Here is a 19,891-nt window from a genome sequence, read left to right on the forward strand (position 1 = left end):
TTGTCTGTGTGGAAGTGAAGACAGGAGTGACAAGCCTTCAGTATCATGCTTCCTCACCTATTTCTCTGTAACAATCTTCAATCTTTTTTCATTTTATGTCTGCATTATTTTAATCATTCAATCAAATCAGTCAATACTTTTATCATTCCATTTGCGGGAGCCTCTATCTTGCTATCATTCTGTTCGGTAATTGCATTGTGACAGCGGATGATGGTATTCTGAGAGGCTTTCATTTGTGGGCTTCTGTTTATCTAGTAGAGCCATCATACAAGGCTGTCACTCTGCCTTTCAGCTTGCTTCTGTCTGACTGCCTGATGCCCTTCATATAACTTTGCATTGCAGGCAGATGGCTTTGTGAGGGTAATTTTTTTGTGAGCTTTGACATGCTCGCACATTGGGCTGTAACCCTGACACATTGTGTAAGAGCGACAGGTTTGTCAAATGCCAATCAGTGTAACAATATGCTTTTATTTGTAGAGACATAAAAACTTGTCTAATGCACTGTGCTGCTACATAATATCTCCTGAATACATGACTCAGAACCCAGAGAATGGGGAACGACGTTCCTGAATGGCCAATCTAATTCAAAAGAATCTAATTACTGAGCGCTCTGGATCATGTTTGTTGGTGTAATAATGCAGGCAAAACATTAGCAGCTATATCATGGTGCTCCAACTGTGATTCGCCGGGCTATTCCTGTATCTTAGCAAATGGGACTCTAATCTGAAAAAAAAAAAAAAAAAAAGAAAGAAAAAAGAAAAAAAAACGCTTTCGCTATGGCAAAGACAGACCGTGCGAGGCCTGGAATGTCACAACAAGCGATATTGACTACACTGAGGTAAAATGTTTCTGCTCATCGAGGCAACCCTAAAATCAATATGATCCGAAAGTAAGTCAATCTAGAAGGTCTCTCAAGACCCGGCAGCTTGACCGCAGCTGACGCTGTTGACGGTTCTCTGACCCAGCAGTTGGAGGCCCTGGAACATTTTTCCTTTTGTTCCTCCCTCTGAATGGGATTGGAATTGAGAAAAGACCTACCATGAGCCCAGCCAAGCATGTCATGCCACCCCCTAGCTCACACACAGCAAGGTCCCTGAAAGAGAGAAAAGAAATGGTAGAACCCATACAAATTAGATGAAAATGGTCCGAGAGATATATATGTTACAAGAACAAATTGCCATCTGCAGTAAGAACGGCGCTACCAGGAAGTGGTAGAGACATGACGAGGCTACCTCATGTCGTTTTGCGTTTTAAAAATAATTATGAAATAGAAAAGTCACAAAGCAGGCAAATCAGTGGGGGTTCCCTCATTAGTGTTCACTGCAACATTACCACCGCTGAGCTGAAAAATCTGAGAAGGTTCTCTTTTTTTCCCTTGTCAATGGCGCTGTCTTTTAGAACTAAACTAGCTAGAGTAGCGAAAGATAATTGTTAGGAAAGGATAACACTGTTAATCCACATTCATTCCTTCAAAAACAGTTAGACAAGTAAATGAAGACTATATGTGAGTGTGTATATACCTAGATTATAGGCACATACACACAACACACACACAAATACATGCAATCTTGAATTTAAAAAAAAAAATCTAAAACAAACGGAAATATTTTGGAAAGCTGAACCACCCCCATGAAGAACAATGACACAAAGAGCATTTAGCAATTAACACTTAAATCACAACTGACCCCAACACAACACAGGGAATCAACAATGCGGAGACATAATATGGTTAAGCCAGCAAACCCGGGGCTCTAGTAATGACCGGGCTCTGACTCCACTGCTCAGAAGTAAAGCGGCTGAGTTAAAGCTGACAATCTGGGGTGGCACTCTGCACTTACCTTCCCCTTTGTGCCTAAATATCAGCCCTCAACGTGTGACATTCTTGCCCTGGCCCACTGCTTGCTGATTGGAGCTCCAGGCAAGCTTCAGCACAGAGAGATGAGCAAATGCCAGACTTCTAGGGCAGCTCTGCAGCCCAGTTCAGTACTGCCCTGTTCTTACTTTATACGCTTAGACTCTTAAGAGATTGTTTCTTCTTCCCACTTTGGGAAGTTGATTTCCTCAAGAGGAGGAAATGAGAGAGAGAGGGAGAGAGAGAGAGAATGAATCAAGGGAAGTAGAGGCAAAAAGACAGGGAAGAGGAGGAAAAGAAGCCAAGCAGACATTCATATTCCAAAATACACTTAATGAGTATTTAGTTGTTCAAAGCAATTATAGCCTGGTTGGTATATACGGATGCATAGAGTTTCAAAAGCTACACATTATTGACCCAATACAGTGTAAGTACAGTGTTAAAACACACGCCCAATCTTATAAGTATATATTGTTAAAATGATCACTAATGGCTTGTCTGGAATCATGATGGGCTATTCAGGAAGCATGTAGTGGATGGCATTTATAAAATGAGACTTGTAATGAAAAAGCCCATATTTTGGGGATCGACCAAACATCTTCAGCATTTTCAAATAAAAGGAGTTTTCCCTTTTTCCTAAATTCCATTTATGGGTTTAATCTATACTACACATCGACAGTTTGAAGACATTTATTTCCATAGCATGAATCTCTAAGAGTAATTTAGAGTTTACGAATACATGTTGTTAGGTACATAAAATACCATTACAATCAGGGGTGGGATGGCATCTTTAAATAATAACTGTGGGGTATTTACTTATCAAATATTCCGTAGTGACTTCCCCAGCAGAAGTTTAAAGAATGTCTTTATTGGCTTTTGTTTCGCTTTTTTTTTTTTTTTTTTTTTTTGACCTTCACAATCAGTAAAGATTGATTGGAGCTTCACTTTTGTTTCCCCCAAATCAAAGTGAAATAAAATGCCTTGAGTGGAAATCAAAAGCCTTTGACATACAGTAAAAAGCTTGCTGTGCAATATTAGTACCCAAAGGCAATTCAGATTTCTTTTGCAGAAGCAACATGTTTTCACCACGACCTTTTTTCCCCTTTCCTTCCCTTGTTTCCTTCTTCCTTTCTTTCTTATATATTTTTTAAAAACAATTTCATTTGAAGAATGCAGTCGTGAAACTCTTTAATATGAAGATATAATACCCATAGTGGGCTAAACAAAATTTTAAGTGCAGCTTTGTACCTGAATACATTACTGTGCTTGAGGCAGTAGTAAGCCAAAACCTCTTCAGCCGGCCAGATGCCTGGAAAACACAAGAGGATAAAGACTTTGATTACAGAAGTTTCTTATAAACACTCTCTACAGTCATTCTCTTAAGAAACGGCTTTTAAAAATAATGTTCAGTACAAGCTATTTCAACTTGAATCAAAGTTACCATAATTATTGCTAGTAACATGTCATATCACATGAGTTTCTTTTGTTGTTGGTTATAACTCTTTTCCTGAAAACAGTAAAATATCCAAAATAACTTTAGATTTTAATCACAATGAAACAGCAAAAATAGTAACGACCAAAATTACAAATAACAAAAGTTAAATTTTAATGGTATTTCAAGTAGATCTTACTCTTGCAATATGAATCTTTTTTTTTTTTTTTTTTTTTTTGGCCAATACATAAGTACCATTGAAAGACCTACTATATATGCAGCCCATATTAGGCAAAAATAAATGGAAAAATCACTTGCAGGAGCAAATAAAACCACTGAGGTCATTATACTTTTTTGCTTGATTCCATACTAAGGTTTTTTTTTTTTTTTTAAATATGCATACTTATTTACTTTCTTCAATTAAAAATTAAACTGGTGTTAAAATTGAGAAATTTACATCTCACCAACTTTAGTGTGTCTTTAAATTTAACAACAATCCTACCCACTAAATTCCATGGAGGGGCATTTTCTAAAATCATCATCTGTAAATCATTTATGTAGAAGACTTACATAGTTTTCATGAATGAATATGAATTGCTTAAAGAGAAGCTAGACATACTTGGAAATAACACTTGGAAATAACGATGTCTAGTGGTTATCACAGGATAGTAGGATTATGAGTGCTTTTAATTTTTTCTTTACACTGGCATTTTCCTTAATTTTTACAATGAATATGTATCACTCCTATGATCAGAATAAACCATACCTTTATAAAAATTATGTTTTCCCCAAGTGGTCAGACTTAAAGATTAGCCAGGGCACCAGGCATCTTGCACTGCCTGGGGCTGAGAACGCCAGGCAGTCATGGGAAAGAGCACTGAATGTCTGCTGCCTTAGCACCAAGCACTCTTCTAATGGGTCCTGATGCAAACGTGAAACACCTAATGAGACATAATTTTCTTCTCCCAGGTGTATCTCCAGCTTTAAGAAGTAAGAAATACAAACGTTTCAGAGAAGATGACGTCAAAGAAATGGAAAGAAAAATCCTAAAAGAATCTATGGATAAACATATGAACAGCAAAGAAATGACTCTCTAGAGCATTTGTTGCAGGAAAATCCAATCAAGTGTACTCACTGGCTCAGTTACCCTGGCATTTCTGGTAGAAACGATAGTTTAACGGAGTAACAGAGTAAACCATCAAGAAGTCTCTGGAGTCATATTTAGAAGGAAAGTCAGAGAGGTAGTGGAATATAGCATTTAGGATCACAGGTAGTTAAGTACCAGACTCATTGGGCTCCAGCCCCAGCTGTGCATTCCCTCGCTGAGTGACTTTGGATAGGTTACTTAACCTCTCTGTGCCTCGGTTCCTTCTGTGTAAAAATAGCATAATTGTGGTATCAACGTCATAGAATTGCTGTGAGGGTTAAATGAGTAAAGGCTATGAAATGTATTTAGAACAGTTTCTAACTCATAACAAGCTCAAAGGAAAGTTAGTTGTTGTTAATGTTGTTCTTTGCAAAGGGGGGTAAAATTGTAGAAGAGAGAATCTATGAGCCCCAAATAATCATCCTAATAACCGGACCACATGGAGAAACTTTCTGACCTGCTCCTAATCAGGAGCTATGGCATGACCCCCAAGTCCCAATATCTGGCATACTCCCCACAAAAAGAACCCTATAAAGACTAAAACGCTTAATAAAATCCTCCGAAGGAAGAGCCCAAGACAGTGTTCCACACCAAGTGAATATAATCACCACAACAATGAATTTCTTTATGCCTTTAGGAGATGGTTTTGAGGTTTAAAAAACATAATGATAGGGAAAGGGTATTTAACTAAAATTCAAGCCTTGATTAAGTACAAAAATGTGACTTCTAAAATGCACAGTCTTTTAAAATAGTTTTATAATTTTCTCCCCAAAATTACAGAGGTGATTTTTTAACAAAATTAAACACAAAAAGTGCAAAGAAAAAGTTTAAAAATCACCTAAAATTCTACCGCTAGTATATAATCACTGTTAACATTTTGGACGTCATTCTAAAAAAATTCTCTCTAGGCATAAAGGTTTTTACAAGTGGGACCTTCTTATGGAAGTGTTCAATAATCTCATTTTGCTCCACTAAGTATATGATGGGTAGCTTCCCACAACAATAAAAATATACTATACCTGCATCATTTTTAATCACTGCCTCAGTGTTTTATGTTTGCATCATAATTTATTTAACCAGTTTCCTTTTGATAGACATTGAAGTTAATTTCTGTTTTTGATATTATGAGATTAAAAACAGTGGTATAATGAAGACATTTTTTTTCCTCAATATACAACTTTTCTCCTTAGGTCAAATATCCACAAACAGGAAATCTGGTGAAAAGTCAAGTACATGTCACAATTTGATATATCAAACTACCCTCCAAAAAATTTGTACTTAACTACACTCCCAATAAGAGTGTTTATTTCCATGGGAGAAAAATCTTTGCAAATGAAGCTACCCAACAAGGGATTAATCTTCAAAATATACAAACATCTTACATAGCTTTATATTAAAAGACAGACAATCCAATCAAAAAATGGTCAGAAGATATATATATATAGACATTTCTCTCAAGTAGATATACAGATGGCCAAAAAAAACACATGAAAAGATGCTCAACACCGGAGACGGGATTAAGATGACAGAATAGAAGGGCTGGAGCTCAACTTCTCTCCTAAAAACAACAAAATTCACAACTAAAGACTGAGCACTCTTCACCCAAATGGACCAGAAACCTTAAAAAAGATATCCTACTCCAGAAGAAAAAGAGGAGGACACATCAAGAGGTAGGAGGGGCAATTTCACAATATAAACAACCCCATACCTCCTGGGTGGGAAGCTCCACAGACTGGAAACTAACTGGTTCACAGAGACTCACCTACAGGAGTGAGAGTTCTGAGCCCCACATCAAACCCTCACTTGTGGGGATCTGGCATGGGGAGAAAGAGCCCCAGAGCATCTGGCATTGAAGGCCAGTGGGGCTTGTACGCAGGAGCTCCATGGGACTGGGGGAAATGGAGACCCCATTCTTAAAAGGCACACACAGACTTTCACGTGTACTGGGTCCCAGGGCAGAGAGAGGTCTCCATGGGAATCTGGATCAAACCTGACCCCAGTTCTTGGAGGATATCCTGGGAAAACAGGGGTGAACCTGTCTTGTTGTGAGGGAAGGACATTGAAAGCAAAGCTCTCAGGAATATTCAGCAGCCATGCCTTTCTCTGGAGGTGGCCATTTGGGGAAAATCTGGCCCCACCCATCAGTCAGCTGCTGAGAAGCCTCAGGGCAAACAACAACCCAGGTGGGATCACAGCCCTGCCCCTCAGTAAACAGGCTACCTAAAGACCCCCTCAGGCACACAGCCTCCTCTAATCCCATCCAGAGACTATGCCCCACCCACCAGAGGGATTAGAATCAGCTTCACCTAACAGGGGGCAGGCATCATCCCCTCCCATCAGGAAGCCTACAGCAAGCCCCCCATACTGACTTCAGCCACAAGGGGGGCAGACACCAGAAGTAAGAGAAACTACAACTCTATTATCTGCAAAAAGGTCACCACACCAAAAACCTATAAAAATGAAAAGACAGAGAACTATAACTCAGATGAGGGAGAAAGGAAAAACCCCAGAAAATCAGCTAAGTGAGGAGGAGATACTTAGCCTCCAGGAAAAAGACTTTAGACTGTTGATGCTGAAGATGATGCAAGACATTGGAAATCAACTGGAGGCAAAGATGGATAACTTACAGGAAACACTGACCAAAGAGATACAAGAAATAAAACTTAAACAAGAAGAGATGCAAAATACAATAACTGAAATAAAAAATTCACTAGAAGCAGCCAACAGCAGAATACAGGAGGCAGAAGAACAAATAAACGAGGTGGAGGACAGATTAGTGGAAATTACGGATGCAGAACAGAAAAGAGAAAAAAGATTGAAAACAAATGAAGAGAGTCTCAGAGAACTCTGGGACAGTGTGAAACGTACCAACATCGGTATTATAGGGGTGCCAGAAGGAGAAGAGACAGAGAAGGAGACAGAAAAAATATTCCAAGAGATAATAGCCGAAAACTTTCCTAACATGGGGAAAGAATCACTCACTCAAATCCAGGAAGCACAACGAGTACCATGTAAAGTAAACCCAAGGAGGAACACCCCGAGACACATATTAATCAAACTGACCAAAATTAAAGACAGAGAAAATCTTGAAAGCAGCTAGGGAAAAGAAACAAATCACAAACAAGGGAACCCCAATAAGGTTATTGGCAGATTTTTCAACAGTAACTCTGCAGGCCAGAAGGGAGTGGCATGATATACTTAACGTGATGAAAGGAAAAAAACCTCCAACCAAGATTACTCTACCCAGCAAGGCTCTCATTCAGATTTGAAGGAGAAATCAAAACCTTCACAGATAAGCAAGAGCTGAGAGAATTCAGCAACACTAAACCAGCCTTACAACAAATACTAAAGGAACTTCTCTACGCAGAAAAGAACAAGAGAAGAAGGAAAGGAAAAAGAGCAGCAAAAACAAATCCAAAGCAATTAATAAAACGGCAGTAAGAACATACATATCAATAATTATCTTACATGTTAATGGACTAAACACCCCAACCAAAAGACATAGACTGGCTGAATGGATACAAAAACTAGACCCATATATATGCTGTCTTCAAGAGACCCACTTCACTTCTAGGGACACATACAAATTGAAAGTGAGAGGATGGAAGAAAATATGTCATGCAAATGGGGATCAAAAGAAAGCTGGAGTAGCAATGCTCATATCCGACAAAATAGACTTTAAAATGAAGAATATTTTAAGGGACAAAGAAGGACATTACATAATGACCAAAGGATCAATCAAGAAGATGATATAACAATTTTAAATATCTACACACCCAACACAGGTTCACCACAATATATAAGGCAACTGCTAACAACCTTAAAGGGAGAGAAATCGACAATAACACAATAATAGTGGGGGACTTTAACACCCCACTTACAGCAATGGACAGATCAATTAGACAGAAAATCAATAAGGAAACACAGGCCCTGAATGATGCATTAAACTAGATAGACTTAATAGATATTTATAGGACATTTCATCCAAAAGCAACAGAATACACATTCTTCTCAAGTGCACATGGAACATTCTCTAAGATTGATCATATCCTGGGCTACAAATCCAACCTCAGTAACTTTAAGAAAATTGAAATCATACCAAGCATCTTTTCCTACCACAACGCTGTAAGACTGGAAATCCACAACAAGAAAAAAACTGCAAAAAACACAAACACATGGAGACTAAACAACATGCTACTAAACAACCAATGTATCACTGAAGAAATCAAAGAGGAAATTAAAAAATACCTAGCAGCAAATGACAATGAAGATATGACACTCCAAAAAATGGGATGGAGCAAAAGCCGTTCTGAGAGGAAAGTTTATAGCAATACAAGCCCACCTCAGGAAACAAGAAAAAGCTCAAATAAACAAGCTAACTTTACATCTAAAGCAGCTCAAGAAAGAAGAACAGACAAGACCTAAAGTTAATGGAAGGAAAGAAATCATAAAGATCGAGCAGAAATCAATGAAACAGAAACAAAGAAAACCATAGAAAAGATCAATGAAACGAAAAGCTGGTTCTTTGAAAAGATCAACAAAATTGATAAACCCCTAGCCAGACTTATCAAGCAAAAAAGAGAAAGGACTCAAATAAATAAAACTAGAAATGAAAAAGGAGAAGTAGCAACAGACATCACAGAAATACAAAGGATCATAAGAGACTACTATATGCAACTATATGCCAATAAAATGGAAAACCTAGAAGAAATGGACAAATTCTTAGAAAAGTACAATCTTCCAAGACTAAACCAAGATGAAATAGAAAAGATGAATGGACCAATCACAAGAACTGAAATGGAAACTGTGATTAAAAAACTTCCAACAGGAGTTCCCATCGTGGCACAGTGGTTAACGAATCCGACTAGGAACCATGAGGTTGCAGGTTCGATCCCTGGCCTTGCTCAGTGGGTTAAGGATCTGGCATTGCCGTGAGCTTTGGTGTAGGCTGCAGACGCGGCTCGGATCCTGTGTTGCTGTGGCTCTGGCGTAGGCTGGTGGCTACAGCTCTGATTTGACCCCTAGCCTGGGAACCTCCACATGCCGCAGAAAGTGGCCCTAGAAAAGGAAAAAAAAAAAAACAAAACAAAAAACAAAAAAAAAAAAAAACAAACTTTCCACAAACAAAAGTCCAGGACCAGACGGCTTCACAGGTGAATTTTATCAAACATTTAGAGAAGAGCTAACACCTGTCCTTCTGAAACTATTTCAAAAAATTGCAGAAGAAGTGATACTCCCAAACTCATTCTACGAGGCCACCATGACCCTGATACCAAAACCAGACAAAGACTCCACAAAAAAAGAAAACTACAGGCCAATTTCATTGATGAACATTGATGCAAAAATCCTCAACAAAATACTAGCAAACCGCATCCAGCAATACATTAAAAGGATTACACATCATGATCAAGTGGGATTTATCCCAGGGATGCAAGGGTTCATCAATATCCGCAAATCCATCAGTGTGATACACCACATCAACAATCTGAAGAATAAAAACCATATGATCCTCTCAATAGATGCGGAAAAAGCCTTTGACAAAATCCAACACCCATTTCTGATAAAAACCCTTCAGAAAGTAGGCATAACGGGAACCTACCTCAACATGATAAAGGCCATATGTGACAAACCCACAGAGAACATCATTCTCAATGGTGAGAAGCTGAAAGAATTCCCGCTGAGATCAGGAACAGGACAAGGATGTCCACTCTCGCCACTATTCTTCAACATAGTTTTGGAAGTCCTAGCCACAGCAATCAGAGAAGTAAAAGAAATCAAAGGAATCCAAATTGGAAAGGAAGAAGTCAAACTATCCCTATTTGCAGAAGAAATGATACTATACCTAGAGAATCCTAAAGACTCTACCAGAAAACTGTTAGAGCTCATCCACGAATTCGGCAAAGTTGCAGAATATAAAATTGATACACAGAAATTGACGGCATTTCTATATACTAGCAATGAAAGAACAGAAAGAGAAATTAGGGAAGCAATCCCGTTCACCATCACATCCAAAAGAATAAAATACCTAGGAGTAAACCTACCTAAAGAGACAAAAGACCTGTACTCTGAAAACTATAAGATGCTGATGAAAGAAATCAAAGACTACACAAATAGATGGAAAGATACACCATGCTCGTGGATTGGAAGAGTTAATATTATCAAAATGACTATACTACCCAAGGCAATCTACAGATTCAATGCAATCCCTATCAAATTACCAAGGACATTTTTTCACAGAACTTGAACAAAACATTTTAAATTTTGTTTGGAAGCACAAAAGACCCAGAATAGCCAAAGACATCCTGAAAAAGAAAAATGGAGCTGGAGGAATCAGGCTCCCAGACTTCAGACTATACTACAAAGCAACAATCATCAAAATAGCATGGTACTGGCACAAAGACAGAAATATAGATCAGTGAAACAGGATAGAAAGCCCAGAATTAAACCCACACACCTAGAGTCAACTAATCTATGACAAAGGAGGCAAGAATATACAATGGAGAAAGGACAGCTTGTTCAATAAGTGGTGCTGGGAAAACTGGACAGCCAGATGGAAAAGAATGAAATTAGAACACTCCCTAACACCATACACAAAAATAAACTCCAAATGGATTAAAGACCTAGATATAAGACCAGACACTGTAAAACCCTTAGAGGAAAACAGGCCAAACACTCTCTGACATAAACGACAGCAACATCTTCTCAGATCCACCTATCAGAGTATTGGCAACAAAAACAAAAATGAACAAATGGGACCTAATTAAACTTCAAAGTTTCTGCACAGCAAAGGAAACCCTAAACAACACAAAAAGACAACCCACAGAATGGGAGAAAATCTTTGCAAGTGAATCGACTGACAAGGGATTAATCTCCAAAATTTATAAACTTCTGCAGCTCCATACCAAAAAAAACAAACAACCCCATCCAAAAATGGGCAGAAGATCTAAACAGACAATTCTCCAAAGAAGACATACAGATGGCTGAGAAACACATGAAAAGATGTTCAACATCACTCATTATTAGAGAAATGCATATGAAAACCACGAGGTACCACCTTACACCAGCCAGAATGGCCATCATCCAAAAGTTTACAAACAATAAGTGTTGGAGAGGGTGTGGAGAAAAAGGAACCCTAGTACACTATTGGTGGGATTGTAAATTGGTGCAACCACTGTGGAAAGCAGTATGGAGATTCCTCAGCAAACTAAAAATAGAACTACCATTTGATCCAGCAACCCCACTCCTGGGCATCTATCCAGAGAAAACCATGACTCAAAAAGACACATGTACTTCAATGTTCATTGCAGCACTATTTACAATAGCCAAAACATGGAAACAACCTAAATGTCCACTGACAGAGGAGTGGATCAAGAAGATAGTGGTTCATATACACAATGGAATATTAATCAGCCATTAAAAAGAACGAAATACCAGCATTTTTAGCAACATGGATGGACGTAGAAACTATCATGCTAAGTGAAGTCAGCCATACAATGAGACACCAACATCCAATGCTTTCACTGACAAGTGGAATCTGAAAAAAGGAGAGACTGAACTCTTTGCAGAACAGATGCTGACTCATAGACACTGAAAAACTTATGGTCTCCAGAGGAGACAGTTTGGGGGTGGGGGGATGTGCTTGGGCTGTGGGATGGAAATCCTGTGAAATCAGATTGTTATGATCATTATACAACTACAGATGTGATAAATTCATTTGAATAATAATAAAAAATAAATGATATTCTTGCTGGATAGAGTAAAAAAAAAAAAAAAGATGCTCAACATCACTAATTATTAGAGAAATACAAATCAAAACTACAATGAGATAACACTTCACACCAGTCAGAATGGCCAGCATCAAAAAGGCTACATACAAACAAGAGTTCTCTTGTGGCGGAGCAAGTTAAGGATCCAGTGTTGTCACTGCAGCAGCTTTGGTTGCTGCCGAGGCATGAGTTCAGTCCCTGGCCTGGAACTTCCACATAATGCAGGCACAACAACAATAATGAAAAAGTCTACGAATAATAAATGCTGGAGAGATTATAGAGAAAAGGGAACTCTCCTACATTGTTTATGGGAATGTAAGTTGGTGCAACCACTATGGAGAACAGTATGGAGGTTCCTTGAAAAACTAAATATAGAACTACCATCAGATCTAGCAATCCAACTCCTGGGTATATATCCAGAGAAAACTATAATTCAAAAAGATACATGTGTCCCAATGTACAAGTGTTCACTGCAGCACTATTTACAATAACCAAGACATGGAAGCAGCTTAAATGTCCATCAACAGAGGACTGGATAAATATGCGGTACATATATATAATGGAATATTATTCAGCCATAAAAAAGAATGAAATAATGCCATTTGTAGCAACGTGGATGGACCTAGAGATTATCATACGAAGTGAAGTAAATCAGACAGAGAAATATGATATCAGTAATAGGTGGAATCTAATAAAAACGATACAAAAGAACTTATTCACAAAACAGAAACAGACTCAAAGATTTCAAAACCAAACTTATGGTTGCCAAAGGAAAAATGCTGTGTAGAGGGATAAACTGGGAGGCTGGGATTGGCATATACACACCACTGTATATAAAATTGATAAGTAACAAGGACCTACTGTATAGCACAGGGAAATTTATTCAACACTCTCTGATAGCCTCTATGGATAAATACACACACACACACATAACATATATAACACACGTATATAACATATACGTATAACATATATGTGTGTATGTGTATATATAACATACATATATAACATATATGCGTGTGTGTATATATATATATCACTGATTCACTTTGCTGTACACTTGAAACTAACACAACATTGTAAGTCAACTATACTTCAATAAAGGTTTTTTTTTTAATTTCTTTAAAGAATATTTCCTCAAAGCCTTGCCAAGATAGGGTTTTAACAGCCTTTTAAATTTTTGCTTATCTGTTAAGCTCTTAAGGTATCCTAGTGCAACCGGGCTATCAAAACCACAATGAGATATCATTTCACACCCTCTAGGGTGGCTATAATTTAAAAAAATCAGACAATAACAAATGTTGACAAGAATGTGGAGAAATTATATAAAATGGTTCAGCCACTTTGGCAAAGAGTCCAGTAGTTTACCAAAAAGTTAAATATAGAAATACTCACCAATTCCACTCCTAGGTACACATCCAAGAGAAATGAAAAGATGTCTACATAAAAACCTATACGCAAATGTTCTAGGCAGCATTATTCATCATAGCCAAAAAAAGTGGAAACATTCCAAACGTCCATCAACTAATGAATGGCTCAATAACATGTGGTATGCCCATGCCACAGACTATTATTTGGCAATAAAAAGAAATAAAATACTTTCATGTAACAACACAGATAGAACATGAAAACAGCATACTAAGTGTAAGAAATCAGACACAAAGGACCATATGTTTTATGTTTCCATTTATATGAACTGTCCAGAATAAATGAGGTGACTGCTAATGGGTATGAGGTTTCTTTTGGATATGATGAAATACTCTAAAACTGATTGTGGTGATGGCTGTTCTTCTCTGTGAATACACTAAAAACCACTGGGTGAACTGAATGGTATGTGAGTTATATCTCAATAAAGCTATCATCTTAAAAAAGTCTTCTCATTCCATTTGTATGAATACAATGGTCTTTTAAAAAAGGTTTTATTTTAAAAGAAGTTATACATAGTTTGAAGAGGCACTGAGTTCTATGAAAATGATTAAGACAAACAGCAGTACCCAGCCCATCTGACCATCTTTCTCCTCCTACAGAAACTACTACTTTCAATTCTTTTCTTTTTCTGTTTTCTGGCTATGCCCATGGCATGTGGAAGTTCTCAGGCCAGGGATCAAACCCGTGCCACCAAAGTGACCTGAGCCATGGTAGTGACAATGCCAGATCCTTAACTGCTAGGCTACCAGGGAACTCCCTACTTTCAATTCTTTTAGCTGATTCTTCTGGGAATTACTTCCGCTTTTCTACATAAAAGTTTGTATTGTTACTTCTTGATTTTTCAGTTTTAGGCAAAACCTAGTGACCCCCCCCATTATAGAAGACAAGCATTTTTTGTTTTTATCTCTATTCCTCTCCCCACACTATACATACTACGCTCTTTAACCACCCACCACCACCATCTTCCTAATATAGATAGAATTTGGTAAGATTATTACTCATTGTCAATTTTATTACAACCATGAAATAAAACTGAGCTATGCAGTAAACTAGGATTGATTTTTCTCTCATGTTTAATTTTTTTCTCCTTTGGAGTTTATAATTGCCCCCCCCCATCATTTGTTAACACTTTTATTCAATCTCAAAATCCAGTTATCAATTTTTCTTTTTCATCAGTCACTCACACAGGGCATCCTATCAGCCTAATGACGACAACTCTCTTGTGTCTTCTGGCCTTCCTTAGTCTGGACTGAATGCCTTCTATGCTTAGGGCACTGGTGCAGCCCTGATATCCTCGAATCATCTTCACTATCATTCTAGCCTTCCTTTTGCCCTTCTTCTGTTGTTCCATCTCTTGTCTCCCCTATCCTTTGTCTCCCTTTCTTGATTTACCTCCTCATTTTAGGGCAACAAAGCCTCCAGGAGCTTCTTGAAAACGTAAAGGTTTGAAAACACAGACGATTCAATGGTGATTTTGATTTGGAAACTCCATGTTCTTTTTTTTTTTTTTTTTTTTTTGTCTTTTTGCTATTTCTTGGGCCGCTCCTGAGGCACATGGAGGTTCCCAGGCTAGGGGTCCAATCGGAGCTGTAGCCACCTGGCCTACGCCAGAGCCACAGCAACGCGGGATCCGAGCCGCGTCTGCAACCCACACCATAGTTCACGGCCACGCCGGATCCTTAACCCACCGAGCAAGGGCAGGGACCGAACCCGCAACCTCATGGTTCCTAGTCGGATTCGTTAACCACCGCACCACGACGGGAACTCCTCCATGTTCTTCAATTCCTGTAAACGTTCTTGGAAAAGCTCCACTGACTATTTCCTTACCTCCCTTTTGATCTGTCTTCTTTCTCTGAAACTCATGATGTGCAATGTTGCATCTCCTGAACTCATCCTCTAATTTTATCTTTTCTTTCCTGGCTTCTGTCTCTTGTTCTCTACTTTCTTGGAAATTTTCTTAACTTGATCTTCTAACCCTTTTAGTTCTCTGAGTACTTCTGTTTTTTGTTTTTTTGTTTTTTTGTCTTTTTGCCTTTTCTAGGGCTGTTCCTGCGGCACGTGGAGGTTCTCAGGCTAGGGGTCTAATTGGAGCTGTAGCCGCTGGCCTACGCCAGAGCCACAGCAATGCCAGATCCGAGCCACATCTGCGACCCACAACACAGCCCATGGCAATGCCGGATCCTTAACCCACTGACCAAGGCCAGGGATCGAACCTGAAACCTCTGTTCCTAGTCACATTCGTTAACCACTGAGCCACGACGGGAACTCCTCTGAGTACTTCTTTTTCAGAGCATCTTATTCCTGTTTCATGAAAGCAATTATCTTTTAAAAATTACTTGAAAATATTAATTATAGCGTAAGTGTTCTTATCTTTACATAGTCTGCTTTCTTCGTGTTGCTTTTTTTCTGTTTATTGGGTTTGGTACTTGTCAACTTAAAAGCTTTCCTCAGATATATCTTGTAATTATTTGTTGTTTGCATTAAAGTAATTGTAAAAAGACAAAAAGCTGACTGGAGGAGCAAGTGGCTGAGAGATGTGGGTGGAGAGGCTTAGCAATCAGTAGGCGTATGTTCACCAAGTTCCTGCATCCTGCTTTTGGTACATTGTGCCTGTTGTCCCCCAATCCAGAGACTCTCAGTGTAACCCTCACCAGAGAACAAACCTCCTCTTCTGTTTGCAGTACAGAAGGGGAAGCTACCCAGTTGCCTGGAATGGGAATATAAATGCTTCTTAACCCACTTTCAATCAATACTCCTTCTTTTAGCCCCCCACCCCACCCCAACCCCTACTCAGCCCCTACTTTTAGAATTATCTGGTGTCACCAATTCCTGAACCTGTCAAAATTTTGGAAGTATAAATTGGGTTGGTTCTCAACTTTCCCAGCTGCTGACTTGCTCAAGTCAATGACTTCTCATCTATTTGCTTCCTAAGTTCCAAAATTGCATTGTGTAAAAATCATCCCTTTACAGTGGTTCAGTTTCATGAAACAGAGAGAAAGTCAGTGGAAAAGTGATGAGAATAATTTTTAGAAGGACATGCAAGCCCCAAGGACACTAATGGCCAGTTTTTTTTTCCTCAAGATTTTTATACTGCGTTAATAATACCTGTAGGGTTCTATTAATCAATTGTAGGCACTTTTGCTATATTCTTGACATCACCCAATGAGACATAGAGATTCATGCCCATAGCAGCATTTAGAGTGGCTAAAATATTGATTCCCCTGACCCTGGAAAGCATTACAAAACATCCTAATTAATGGCTATTCTACATAACTTGTTTTCTAAAACACATGTCATGAATTAGGACACTTCCTTAAAGTTATTCAAAGGCACGTGGCTTCCTGTTCCCTATGCTTTCTTTTTCTTTCTTTTTGCTTTTTAGGGCCACACCCACGGCACATGGAATTTCCCAGGCTAGGGGCAAAATCAGAGCTACAGCTGCTGGCCTACACCACAGCTCACGGCAATGCCGGATCCCTGACCCACTGAGCGAGGCCAGGGATTGAACCACACCCTCACGTATGCTAGTCAGGTTCATTTCCACTGCGCTACAATAGGAACTCCCTCCCTATGCTTTCTGTATAAATAGAATTACTTTAACTTATAGGAGAAAATAACTTCTCAATCCATTGGGCCTCCATAAAAGCACTGGCTAAACAAGAACTCTACTTGGAAGAAAAAGACTTGCTATGTCATACTTGGGTTTCCATGGTCATTTGGTCATTTCAAACAAAGGGTTTATTCCCTGCAGATAGTTCTGTCAGAACTGGTCTGTCGAATCTGTTAGATTTCAGAAAACTCATAGTGAGCTAACACTGATATATGAAAAACTAGCTGTCCATGTAGCCATAATGAGGGAGGCAGTTGGCAATACGACTTATGTATGTAACCACTTTTTCGTCATCAGAGAAGTAGCTAGTTTAGCATTGATTTAAATGCCAAGTTTTGTGGTTCATCTGGAAACTAACATATCCATTGTTAACCTGGAGCCTGAACGAATCCAAAAATTAACTGTATGTAGACATTAAGAGACATGATTCTCTAACCAAGCGTGGGTCCTTCTAGATCACTTCCTGTTTTTTTTTTTTTTAGATCACTTCCATTTGAGAGTTTTTTGCTTCCCCACAGTTCATGTTTGAAACAAGGCCTGAGACATTGACACACAGCATTCGACAGGCTGCACCGCTGACTCCCTTGTCTCGCTCTAACAGCTTGTACTTGCCCCATGATGACAACACACCTAGCTCTCGCAGCAGAGACGTGGCTTTTCTGTGATCTGCTGATGTATGCACAGCAAGTGGCAGCTTTCTTTACCCTCCTCCAACTAAATGATCCCGCCTCATTTAGAGAAGTAGGGCCTCTCTTAAACCTGAGACACAAATGCAAAGGCCAGCACACCCATAGCTTAAGCTGTTGACTCTTCTGGAAGAAGAAATGCAACAGTGGAGGTTACTAAAAGGAAAAGCTGCTCATGCTGGCATGGGTAGGTAAACCTCTTGGATTGTTTTCAGTGTTTACACTCTGTCTCCTTTTCCTTAGGCATTTCTGCTTTGCCATCGATGTTTCAACCCAGAGTGGAAATCCTAAGAAGACTACAGAATGCTCTGTAAATATTTATTGGGCTTCTACTACGTTTCAGGTCCTGTGGATCAGCAGAGAATGATAACAACATGGTCACTGGAGATTCAATCTAGGTAGGGCAGGAGACTATTAAACAATTACACAAATAATGTGCTTAATTATAACAGTAATAAATTCTGTGTAGGAAAAATTGAGGATGCTTCTGAGAACCTATCACAGGGGATTTAACCTGGTGGGAGGTGCTGTTGGGAGAGGCCCACCAGGGAAGACTTCTCTGTAGAAATGGCATGTAGGCTGAGACCCTGAGGATGAAGAAGGGCACAGGGCTGGAGGGAATGATTCACAGAAGGGGAGCCCCATGAAACACAGCTTTGAAAAGAAGAGCCTGATGTTGCAGGAATGGAAATAGGGTCAGTGGCGCGCTGTAGAATAAATGATAATGGAAGAAGTAGTATAAGATGAAACTGGAGAAATGTTTAGGGGCCAGATCCCACAGCCTCAAAGGCCATGTTAAGAATTTTAAATCGCACCTTAAAATAAATGATGTGTTTTTAAGCATCAGAGTGGTATGATGAGATTTACATTTCAGAAGATAAGTCTGGCCACTCTAGAGAAAATAGAATGGCAAGGGGCCAAGAGGAAGCGAGGGAAATTAGGTGGGAAGCTACTACAATTACCTTGGTGAGAGCTGATGGTGGCTGGGGTGATGGTTAGTGGAAATGAAGAAAACTGGAAAGATCTGAGCTATATTTAGAAGGTACACTGACAAGATTTATTAGTTAATTAGATGAAGGGGGTGGTGAGAGAGAGGGAAGTGTCAGGTATGACTTTAGTTTATGGCATGAAGACGTGGGTGGATTGATGTACAGCAGATGTGTATAGGAATTTCCTTCAATTTTATACGAACTCCTCCTCAGGCTGAATTCATGGTGCAAAAACAACAGCTAGGGGACTGGGGTCTGATTCTGGGCCTGTCACTAATAATCCTGTGTGATACTGGAAGTAATTTAGGCTTTGTAAGCATCAGTATCCTTATCTGCAAAATACTAGGCTTGGGTGAGATTATGTCTGGGGGCTTTCAAGCTATAAAAAGCTGCAATAAAGAACTAGATGTCATGCTCTGGAGTTAAATAGAGTTCAACTTGAATGCTAGCTCTTACTGGCTGTGTGACCTTGGGCAGGTACTTTTTAAGCTTCGTTTATTTATTCATTCATTCATTTAACAATTATTGGCAACCAGGCTGGTTCTAGGAGCAGTGATTAAAACAAAGCCCTTGGAGTTCCCGTTGTGGCGCAGTGGCTAACAAATCTGACTAGGAACCATGAGGTTGCGGGTTCGATCCCTGGCCTTGCTCAGTGGGTTAAGGATCCAGCGTTGCTGTGAATTGTGGTGTAGGTCACAGACGCGGCTCGGATCCCGTGTTGCTGTGGCTCTGGTGTGGGCCGGTGACTACAGCTCCGATTAGACCCCTAGCCTGGGAACCTCCATATGCCTCGAAAAGGCAAAAAGACAAAAACAAAAAAACAAACAAACAAAAAACCCAAAAAACAAAGCCCTTGCCCAAATAACTTGAATAGGGGCTATAAACAAAATAATTTCAGATAGTGATAAATGTTGAGAGGAAAAATAAACTGTTAGTGAAATAGATGAACTACAGGGGTAGGTGGTGTTGCTACTTTAGGCA

At 39.2% G+C, this 19,891-nt stretch overlaps 1 protein-coding gene and 1 long non-coding RNA gene across 16 annotated transcripts in view; one reads left to right on the top strand and one right to left on the bottom strand.

The window, feature by feature from the left end:
• The window catches only part of LOC146404833 (uncharacterized), a 1,439,763-nt gene that overhangs the window by 980,585 nt on the left and 439,287 nt on the right, over window positions 1–19,891 (top strand). The gene's annotated exons all lie outside the window — the stretch shown is intronic.
• The window catches only part of CAMKMT (calmodulin-lysine N-methyltransferase), a 406,172-nt gene that overhangs the window by 54,048 nt on the left and 332,233 nt on the right, over window positions 1–19,891 (bottom strand). For 13 of the 15 annotated variants that reach the window (XR_014842012.1, XR_014842010.1, XR_014842011.1 and 10 more), the window contains 2 exons: window positions 3,101–3,161; window positions 1,039–1,093 (listed from right to left, as the gene is read on the bottom strand). Coding sequence is in view for 10 of the 15 variants with exons in the window: in XM_021088301.2 (XP_020943960.1) it covers window positions 1,039–1,093; window positions 3,101–3,161 (116 nt within the window). In the remaining 5 variants the exon portion in view is untranslated. The remainder of the gene's footprint in view (window positions 1–1,038; window positions 1,094–3,100; window positions 3,162–19,891) is intronic. The other 2 variants (XM_021088303.2, XM_085019394.1) reach the window with 1 other exon arrangement.

The sequence above is a fragment of the Sus scrofa genome, chromosome 3 (assembly GCF_054392235.1).
Source record: "Sus scrofa isolate SSC_HxYL_T2T_F1_AM1 chromosome 3, Sscrofa_HxYL_maternal_Yorkshire_Landrace_v2.0, whole genome shotgun sequence".
Taxonomy (NCBI): domain Eukaryota; kingdom Metazoa; phylum Chordata; class Mammalia; order Artiodactyla; family Suidae; genus Sus; species Sus scrofa.